This window comes from Parasteatoda tepidariorum, chromosome 3 (genome assembly GCF_043381705.1).
Source record: "Parasteatoda tepidariorum isolate YZ-2023 chromosome 3, CAS_Ptep_4.0, whole genome shotgun sequence".
Classification (NCBI taxonomy): Eukaryota; Metazoa; Arthropoda; class Arachnida; order Araneae; family Theridiidae; genus Parasteatoda; species Parasteatoda tepidariorum.
The window spans coordinates 97,230,111-97,241,394 of NC_092206.1; the positions used below are offsets into that span (position 1 = coordinate 97,230,111).

The following is an 11,284-nucleotide window of genomic DNA, read 5'->3' on the forward strand; positions in this document are numbered from 1 at the left end:
TAAGCAATTTTTTTACGCTTAAATTTTTTTTTTTTTTAAATAATGTGTACATTAAGTCGATAATTTTTTCACGGCAGGTAATCGCAGTCTATTTGTTACGATCAAAATAAATACGTTTTAGGAAAAAAATACAACAAAGAAACCTATGCTTACAAATGATAATTCATTCTTAATTAGATAATTAAAAAAACACCCAAAGTATTTTTTAACGCAAAAAGTAGTATCAACGAAACATTCAAACAACTACGTTAGTGGGATGATTGTACTTAATGATTCAGAACCAATTTCTTAACGCTCGGTTCAATACTTTTAGTTAGATGAAGACGCAAATCCCCTCGTTGCACAATTTTGATTCGATTTCTCCTTTTTGTGACAAAATCCGTAATATCACTGAATCCACGTACGACAAGTTAGGAGGAAGGGAAGACAATTAAAAAAGATTTTAACGATAACCTACAGTCCAGGATAGAGACGACTGATGTCACCTTTAAGTAAAAATTCAGAGAGACGATCACCATTCAAAGTTTCATTAGTTAAAAGTTCGACCGATTCCTCGTAAATCTGAACCTCTGGTGTTTCAATAATCACAAAAGGGTTCATAACCCATAAACCCATTGAGGGATTTCCATGGAACAAAACAGCTTTAAAACTGTCAGAAAAGTCCATGTGAAAAGTATCAAGGTGTTGACAATATTCTTGTGCATCATCAGAGCGAATTTCGCCTGCTTGGCTGAACTCATTACAACCAAAATTCTGCTTCCACAAAATGAGTTTCTTTAGAAGGGCAGAAATCACTGATTTTGTAGGGATCAAATTGAACTCGTCGTCTTGAAATTGTAAATTAACACCGTTAAATTTTACAGATAAATCAGTCAAAGTCTTTCTTAAATTCTAGCAATCTGTCTCTCAGAGCAACATCTCTGTTTTCGAGGAACTCAAGCACATAGTCGAAAAGATTCCAATACCTATTGAGACAGAATCTTTTGGAAAGCCAGCTAATCTCGGTGTATAGTAGCAAGCGATTGAATTTTTCATTGTTTTTCTTACACAGATGTCTGAATAATCAATTGTATAGTGAGCGTTACTGTGAATTTTGCTCACAGCAGATATGGCATATTACAATGATTGATGCAAACGGTCGCTGAGATTTTTTCCTACTAAATACTGTCTGTGAATCACGCAGTGAACAGCTAAATTATCTGATGCATCCATTTGCAAAAGGGCGACAAACCCACCTTTGCAGGAGCCTATCAGTGGCAATGAACATATTATTCGAAAGAGGAGTGTTTTTCTCTTTAAAATAATCTTTGACAGTATTAAAAATAGATTTAACTTCAATTAAAAATAGATTAAAAATAGATATCTACAATCAAGCTTTTTGCAAAAAGCATCTCTTGAATAATTTTTCCTACCTTTACAAACCGGACCTATGCCTATAGTAAAGCCTACATTACATGGCAAGGTTGATTCATCAACTTGAAGGAAAAATTCGTTGGTTATCACAAGTTTGCATAAAGAAATTTCCACGTCTTCAACCATCTCATCATTTCGTGCCCGCACTGTATCTTTTCTTATGGAATATCTTTTAATTACATTGAATGCGGCTGGATGGTGTAAAACAGTTTCTAAAACTTCCTTGACAACCGACAGTATCAACTCAGCTGTGATGGTATGAGCTTTAACAGATTTAACAATATAAACTGCTGTTTGTAGAAAATGCAACACCATGAAGGAATCATCAGAATCAAATGAAATTCGCAGCAAATGTCAATTATAGGATATTATGCAAATTAATAAAGTTTCANCGTGGTGGCTGCACCAAATACTGATTTCGGACGCTTAATTTGTTTCTTTTGTTTTGAAAATTTCATCATTTATTTGTATCAGTACAAGTCGTTTCTGCATTAAATTTCATTTGATTCTGATGATTCTTTCATGGTGTTGCATTTTCTACAAACAGCAGTTTATTTTGATATATTATAAGAAGCTATCAAACCATCACCCCATTTATGTGATGAGGTTGCTAGTAACCCAGAGACCGAAGGTGCCTTCTGTAACATGAAAAATGACAAATCTTTATTTTGTTTGTCAGGATGAGTTTTTTGCAAATGCTTCTGCTAACCTTAAGACTTCACGATCTCATTAGATAAAACTTTATTATAAAGTAAACACATGGGGGGTTGAGAGTTCAACAGTAATTGAACAAATTCCATCCTTAAGTACGTGGCACTGTATTGATGACACTTGTTTGTTAACCGACATTGTTGGTGGCAGCAAAATACAAGAAAATCAACTATTTCTCAAAATTAATAAATAATTTATGATAAAGAACTAATTCAAGCACGTACCTGGCCAAATAAACTATAAGATCTAATCGAAACTGGGGAAAAATCTGTAAGGAAGCTAACGAAAACCATTATAAGAAACACGGGTCAAATCAAGCATTCATACTGAAAGCGCATGCACTTCAATTTCCACCAAATGACTTGAATGAGTCAAAGGCAAAAACTACTGACTCATGCGCTGAGCTGTGTTGGTTCGGATCGGAGAATAGGTGTCGTATAAGTTCGTTTTATTGCTGGTACAAATGGTGTATAGGATAATCTTTAATAAACTTACCGATGCGTTTTGACTTTGGTACTCTTTTTTCTTTAATATTAATTTTAGATTAATTTTATTTATTAAATAAATCTTTATTAATAATTTTAGTTGTAAGTTTTAAAATTAAATTTGAGTGACAAACATGCTCATCGCCCCCTACCGCCCAAAACATACCCAACGCCCCCCTACCGCCCAAAACAAGCTCACCGCCCCTCAGTATACTCTCAACGCCCCCGTTGAGAACCAATGCATTAGATGAAGAAAACAGTCACAGATTTATAATTATACTGTTAGCAAACTATTCTCACTAGCATACATATTTTTTAGGTAACATTTACACATGTTCTGAGACCATCTGTAGATTATAGTATCTTGCAAGGAAAAAAATCCCAGTACTCATGGACAAATAACAGTAATATGTTTAAAAAAAAAAAAAGGGATGTTCGTGAATGTTTGATTTTATCCCATAACAGAGAATGAGGACTTTTAACATACATAGCTGTTATGCCCACCGCTTATTGAGTGGAGGAAAACCATGAATCAACGGTCTTTGAGATTTGCAGAAGAATCAAATGCCTGAACTATTGTTCTAACAATCATAAACTAACTACCAATCTTGGGTTTCAATGGATGACTTCAAATATGATAATCAATGCAGACAATAACCTAAGTTACCATATTAAACAAATAAAATACATATTAGACAGACTCTAAAAAACTTTTGGTATATCTTGAGAACTTTCTAAGAAACTCGAAAATTTTCTGCAAGCAATTATAAAATTCGTTTATCCAAAGATAGTTCCATGCAAAAGAATAACTTTTAATAAATATTTTTTTGATTACTTAATAACAGCTGAAAAAATTTTGAATTTATCATCCCCGTTGCAGAATTTTATCGGGCTTTCTGGGACACACCTCTCTCGCATAATTATCTTTCTACAAGATACTTTTAATAAAACCAAAATTTTTTACTTCAAATGTGAATAGAAAAATCACAAGTGTTTTTACCCCCCACCAAAAAACGAGGAAGAAGCATCTTTTGAATATAATTCTGGTGGAGAAAAAAATCTTTCAAAATTTTTTGCAGAACTAAAACTATATATATATTTTTTTACTTTATTATTCTTTAATTTCTCATTATTCTTAAATGAGAATAGAAAACCAAGAGAATTTCTCTTTCATCCGATGAGCGGGAAGGCATGTTTTGAATATACCTGCAAAAAAGAAATCTTCCAATAATTTCTGCAGAAAATAATAACAAGGTAAAAAACCAAAGGAAAGACCTCTCTGCAGCGATTCTGCCACTAGGTTTATCATGAGGTACACAATATTTTGCATCATTTTAAAAACAGTTTTACATGGCAAAATACAACATTTGAGCAAAACTGGTCGAATAGTTCTGGAGAAAAATTAGAATTAACATTAAAGGGTCCAAACCTTGGAGCCTTGACCAAATCATTGAAACCATATTTGCCAGATGTCCTGAATTCCCACCTGAATATTTTGGGGATCAGAAATTCAAATCAGTTGGGAAAAAAAAGGTATGTTCATTCAGAGAAAGTATGTTTTGTGTCTGATTTTGTAACCTAAAATATTACAGGCACTTAAATTAGCATATTTAAGGTCATTCTCATGATCAATAGCAATTAAGGACGGTCACTTTTTTTTCCACACTGTATGATTGAAAAGTGAAATATCTCTTTTAAAGAAAAAATAAGAGCTATAAATTGGAACATTCACTTAGGAAAAGAAAAATATATATTTTCAAGTAGTTAATAGATTTTAAGTACATATTTTAAATGTTACTAAATGTCAAACTTACGATTGATTCGACCATGAGCACGATAAGTCCTCCTCCTCATCTTAGGGGCTCTGTTCACTTGAATGTGTTCAATAACAAGCCTATCTACATCTAAGCCTTTGTAGTCAGCATTGCTTTCAGCATTTCTGAGAAGTTGCAACAAGAATTCAGCACTCTTTTTAGGCCATCTACCTTGAGTTACACCAGACCAGGCCTTCACCTAAGAATTACATCACGCACTATGTTAGGAAAAGCAATGAAAATAAAAAATATATAGCTTGAAGTTATTATTTCTTTATTTACATTAAGTTACTCTTTTACACATTTATATTTCATATCAAATAAACCACCAATTTATATATATTCTGAATACTGACAAATTTGTATTGAAAATTCAAATTTTGTTATTTCTAAACTCTTTTTGTCATTTTGCTCAGCTCTCATCATTCTCAGAGATCATCATTTCACTGGGGTTACAATTATTTAAATGACTAAAAAAATTAACCTTTTAATTACGTAAACTATCTTATCTTAATTCATTTATCAACTATTTAAGTTAAAATCTTCAATTCCTCCCTGCATATCCTACTTTGTGGTCATCTTAATTTTCATTTTCATAAAGGAATCATATTGTTATGAATCACTTGCTTTACAAGAGCACCTGGAACAGATTTGTTGAGCCTGTTTCAGTGAGATTTTTAGTGATTTACAAAAGCAGGACCAATAAAAAGTAGTCAAAATTGGCATGGGGGAAAAAAACATTGGGTGCAGATGCACAACAAATTTAATCCATAACTTTCAATAAGCTGACATCTTAATTTTGACACAGTATTGATAACATTATTAACAACCTGAGAACTAATTTTTAAATACTTAATAATAGCTTGTTTTCATTACATACGTAGACAAGGATTAACTCGGCTTACGATGCTTAGTATAAGGAAGCCTGCCAGTTTAGTCCCAAAAACTTCAATAATTATTAATGCAATCACCACATGAAAACTATTTACCTGAGCTTTCCTACCAACTGTGCCATTAAATCTGCGAAATGGAACTATTTCTTTCTTAGAAATAACATTTTTTAAATAGCGCTGAGCACGACGAAGAGGCATCTTTTTGATGGCCTGGGCTGTTTCTCTTGTGTTCTGAAATAGAAAAAATTTTTTAATCAATACAATAATAAACCTATACACCACAGATTGTATTTATATTTCTTAGGCAGCCTTTGAAAACACTTTTGCTAAGTTTAAAGCAAACTTAATTTTAGTTAGCTTGTAAGTCGCCAAAAACAATTTAACATAATTTTTAATCCATCGACACAGTAACTTATACAGGGTGGTGCGTAGCCAAAATTTTCAACATAAAATAAGCACCTTTTAAGCACTCAAAAGATTTTTAAGCACTTGACATGTACGCTAATAAAAATGTTTTCCTCTTACTGTTGAAAATTCTTCATATATACACTAACAAAATGCAAAATTTATTTTCATAGACCTTATATGATCACGATAAAATAACTAGTTTCTGACATAGAACCCTTTTCTTGATAATATTAGCCACCATAAACAGAAATTACACACAATTTTAAATATATTCAATATTGAGTGGCTCATACATTTTTTAAACTAACAATTAATATAATTCTGGAAAAAATTTTATAATAAAATTCTAATTAATTTAACAATTGCTAAAGGTTATCATTTTTTAAATTTAAATACATGTTATTTGTAATAGTATATTCAACAAAACATTAACAACACTAATATTATTGATCATACCAAATTTAAAAAAATATGTAAAGAATTGAGAAAACTTTGATAAATTTATAATATTAACGAAAATTAGTGATTGACTCATAATAAATGATCAATAAAATTCGTTACTTGGTTCAGTATTTCTTTAATGAAATGATTAAATTTTTTTTTAAAAATAATATTGAAATGCAAATACAATTAGGGTTGAAGCTAAACATTTTTTTCAGAAATTAATATGTGATCCCTTCACTCATAATATTTACAGGGGTGATTGTGAGCCCAAGTCAAAATTCCGGAAAATTTCTTGAGTAAAAAAAAAAAGTTTAAATTGAAAAATTAGAAAAAAGTTTATAAAAAGATTTTTCCTTTTTCTCAACATTTCTTAGTTTACTTAAAATATATTTAAAATTTTTTACATTCCTATACCATTTACAAGAACCTATGTCGACCTGGAGAAGTAATTGAAATTTACAAATGTCTTTCTTGAGTTTTTGATTATAATGACTATTTACTGATAAAAAATTAATATTAATCTTGAATATAAGCTTATAAAGTATCTGGCACTCCCTTACAAATAAAATAAACTGTGTTTCAAAGTTCCATCTATGAAAATTTGATTTCCGAAAACTTTTGTGATCAATGATTTTTTGAAACGCCTGAAACTCCGGATCCGGAAACTTCCGGATCACAGTTAGCAAAAAATCCGGATTTTTTCCGGACCACAATCAGCCCTGTATTTAACAAATCTGAGGATTTTTTTTTTCATATTTCAATCGGTTGTTTTTTTAATCAAATCATTATGAATGAATTTTGGAATGATAAATCTGAATAACAAGATTTTTTCCTGCATTTAAAACATTGAGAGCACCTCCTCCTCTCTTCATACTTATTTAAAATCCTGCCTCTAAATATTAAGTTTTTTCATAAACAAATTAAGGCACTGAAAATTTTGAAAGTAGGTAATGATACAATAAAAGAAAGTAATAAGTAAAAAAATATAATAAAAAAGTAACTATGAAGTATAAGCAATAAAGGTGCAAAAAAAAAAATGAAATTAGTGGATGAAGCATTATGATTGACTGCCCTGAGAACCTACATGAAAATATGTACCCAGCGAATGGTCCTCATGTCAAAGATCATGTACCGATCTACAAATAGAATAGAGCAAAGTCTTTAGCTTGTCATTGACAATGGCACTTCACCAACGATGAATTTAACAAGAGGAATAAAAATTTATTTCACTATTAAAATTTGACTATGTTTAGTTAGCCCATGTTATTATCGGAAATTCAAGAGATTTTTTTGGTTTCATTTTAGAGAGCGGAAAATGAAGTCAGAAATCGAGAATATGTTGCATAATGCAGCAGAAAAGCTGCATGAGAATCCTTCACACCGAACCCAGCTCAGCATATACGCACATATTTCATCAAACATGTAAAATGATCGACGCTTTCATTCACTACAGACAAACAAAACGCCCAAATGGATTGTGGTTGCTTGAATAGGGAAAACTACGCTTTTATCATGGCAAAAATTGACACAATGAAGAAAATATATATCATTTTAGATAGAGAAAAATTTTAAAAACGCTACGCACCCTGTTATATTAGAAATTCAGGATTAAACTATGAAAACACATTGTTTGCAAGTTTACATACCTACATAAGCTAGAAATATAATAAATAAATATATTAGAAATTAAGCTTACTTTAAAGTGAACTCTGAGGTTTGAGCCACGAGCCTTGCATGCTAAAAATGAAAAATTTTACTTTAATGAACATATTGTCAACATTAATTTTATTAAACAAACATTAAGATATAATATTTGTAAAATAATTTATTTATAAAAAAATTAAGTCAGAATTATTGTTTACTGAAAGTATTTTCATTTTGCCAGAAACTAAACAAACATTACATGATTATAATGTTTGTTCAATCTGATCATAAGTATTGGCAATATAAATCATTTTAATTTCAGTTTATAAATTTAAAATAAAACAAATCTGAAACCACTTTAAATATGAAAATAAAGTTTTAAAAAATATTGATAAAAGTTAAAATTATAGGAATAACGAAACCTAACGTAGGAAAGTATACAGCTAACACTTATGTTTACAATATTTAAAATTATGAAGTTAAAATAAAATAATTCCTCAAACAAATATAACACATAATTAATGAAAATTTTGACACCCACTTAACAAGAATATCTTTCATTGACTCTACAATACAAATTAACAGTAATGAAATACATAAAACTTTATATCAACTAATTTTAAAAACAGTTAGCATGAAGTAGACATAAATACATCTAATTTAATTTAGATGAAAACAGGCTTACACTTCGTGGCATTGTCTGGTTCCATAGAATAACGCCCCATCTTATTCTAAAAGAAAAAAATATTTGAAAAATAAATAATACAATTAGAAAATACTTATACAAATAAAAAGTAGCACTAGCATGAATGCAAAATCTTAAGACTTAGAGCAAAATTATTACTTAGAGGCAACTTAACCACTATGATTCATTGGATAGGCATTAAGGTTTCAAAGTATTTAGCTTTTACTTAATAGAAAATCATTCAACTTTTGTTAAGTGAATAACTAGAAACAAAGCAAATGAACATTCCTCAGTTGTTTGGAGAGAGTGAAGCCCAATTATCCAAGGCTAACACCTTACCTGGAGATGGCTATGAATTATATCCTTAAAAAGTTTCTCATGGTCTATAGTCCTAAACTCTGCGATAAGTTTATTTTATTTACAACTGACTGAAAATCAGACATGCATGACATATCCCAAGTTTCAAACGCTTTTAGATCAATTTTATTTAGGATGTAATTAATTTTATTAGTTAAGACACAAAAGCTATCAAAATTCCTTGATTGTACTATCAGAAAAACATAAAATGAGTAACACAAGAAAGCAAGATTAAATTAAGTTTAGAAAAATGGAATAAGTGATTCGAATAAAAATATTAATCAAATGATATCATTACATTTCTGATTTACTTAGAATTGAGATATACAAAGAAAGTTGAAAATAATGTAAATTAAGATCCCTGTGGCAGAATTTTTTTGAGCTTTCTCCGGCATTACACTCTAGCATCTATATCTTTCAGCAAGATACTTTCAAAGATGTATGTTAGTAATTTAAAGTGATAAAAACACTGTTTACCCCTCAAAAATATATATAAAATTAATTTCATCGAATATGTAATTTTTTTTGCTATTCCAATATTATGGCTGATATTCTCGCATTTTGTTGGGTGAAAAACATACTGATTATTTCCTTTATCACATTTTGTAAATCATCACAAAACAAAAAAATTTAAATATCACGAAATGCGTAGCAGTAATCATTGAAGAACAAGAAAAAACAAAACAGATGGACGACAAAATCATGTGAATCTTAGTTTTCAAAAAGGGGTTACTCAAATGAGTGTTTCGTTTCAAGATTTGATTGTCCTAATAAATATTAGATTTGTGTGATTTTTCTGCCAAGTTTTTAATGGCTCTTAATGCTACTTATCCCTAAAGTTCATGCAATTCTGACAAGTATCAATATATAATGCTTCTAAAGTAAGCCTAATATAGATTGCATGACATATAGTCAATCGATATTATGGGACAAGTGGCTAAAGCAATTCACCTGTCACCAGAAAGCTCAAAACAGTATACACAACTGATGTTGAAAACAAAGCAAGATTATAACACTTGTACAGCATCATTAACAATTGACAGTATAAAACTACTTAACACTCACCTAGATCACAGATAAATATTAAATTGTTCATATGAGGATTCTCATATGATCCACAGCAGAATAATTGCCAACTCTTAAAGGCTCCTACGTAGCAGTTCACCCCTTAAAACACTGTCTTATAATTCATATTCAACTATTGTTTACTTAAATAACAATTGCACAGTGGTAAAATAACCTATGTTTAGAGGTTTGATTCTAATTACAATTACAAATAGTTTAATAAGGATTATCCTCAAGTGATTTAATTTTACAAATTTCTCTGTTTTAGGGGAGGTATTATAATTTTTTCTCTCTCCAAAAATAGCTTAAAAAAAAGAACCTTTAAGTGATTATTTTCATGTAATTTGCAATTTAGGTTATAGAAAAAAGCTTTTAAGTTGTCTATTAATTAATACATTTATTTGAAGTTCACTTTTAGGAAAAAAATTTGTGCAGAGATAGAATTTTAGCATACTCAGATATTGGGTAAGAATTACACTCTTGACATACACAAAAAACAGTGTAAGACGGTATTAGTAATAGAAGGAAATAAATATTTCAAATTGAGTCAAAATCATCGCAACCGAGCTAGCTCTGCATGCTATGTAAAATTTTATATTAATTCCATGCTTATATTTAGATTACAAATGAAATTAGTTTACATAAAACTTGTAAGTTCAATGACTAGGTTTAATGTGTTCTATGAGAAAATTTAACTGAAAAATTTAACAATCGAGATCTCCAATGCACATACCTTTAACCAATCTACAGCAGTACAATAAATAATTCTATTATAACAGTCGACAACAGGTTTATGTAACTTTTAAATTGTTTGATTCTAACTAGGATGTTGAGCAATTTCCAAACATATAAAATAGTACTAATAAATTATATATAACAGAAACCTCTCAAATACCATACAACAGAATAAAACATTCTTTTTCTTAAATTTTCAGGAAGAACATGCATCAAAACATAGTTATGACAAAGTTAAACAATCTTACGGAAATATGAAGTAAGAATATTTTCTAGAAAAATAACAATATACGTGTACCAGAAACTTAATACAATATATAAGAGGAAATAATAATAGTTATAATACCTTATTCTTACCGATTAACTTAGATTTTTATTAGTATATAAATACGTACCTTGTTTTAGTATAACTACTCCGCTGCGCGAGATACTATGTTGCCATTAAAAATTAAAAGTAAATAAAGTTATAGACACTAAGCATGTTGCCAGATTCTACAATTTTTAATCATTTTCTTTTCAAAGTTCATTTTATTTATTAACTAATGAATAACATTTAGCACATATAAGTATAACATTTAGCATCCTAATATAATTAAATATCTTCTGTTGACTACATTTTAAATAACAAAA

General features: G+C 29.8%; 1 protein-coding gene across 7 annotated transcripts in view; it reads right to left on the reverse strand.

Moving 5' to 3' along the window:
• LOC107452900 (ribosomal protein L17) overlaps nt 1–11,154 on the reverse strand; it is a 17,335-nt gene extending 6,181 nt beyond the window's left edge. The window contains exons 1-6 of one of the 7 annotated variants that reach the window (XM_071179036.1): nt 11,050–11,069; nt 10,815–10,926; nt 8,498–8,543; nt 7,865–7,905; nt 5,413–5,547; nt 4,424–4,622 (exon numbers count right to left, since the gene is read on the reverse strand). In XM_071179036.1, the coding sequence (XP_071035137.1) occupies nt 4,424–4,622; nt 5,413–5,547; nt 7,865–7,905; nt 8,498–8,543; nt 10,815–10,817 (424 nt within the window). In that variant the 5' untranslated portion in view covers nt 10,818–10,926; nt 11,050–11,069. Of the gene's footprint in view, nt 1–4,423; nt 4,623–5,412; nt 5,548–7,864; nt 7,906–8,497; nt 8,544–9,919; nt 10,927–11,000 lie in introns of those variants that run through there. The other 6 variants (XM_071179030.1, XM_071179031.1, XM_071179032.1 and 3 more) reach the window with 6 other exon arrangements.
• Between the last annotated feature and the right edge of the window lie 130 nt (nt 11,155–11,284).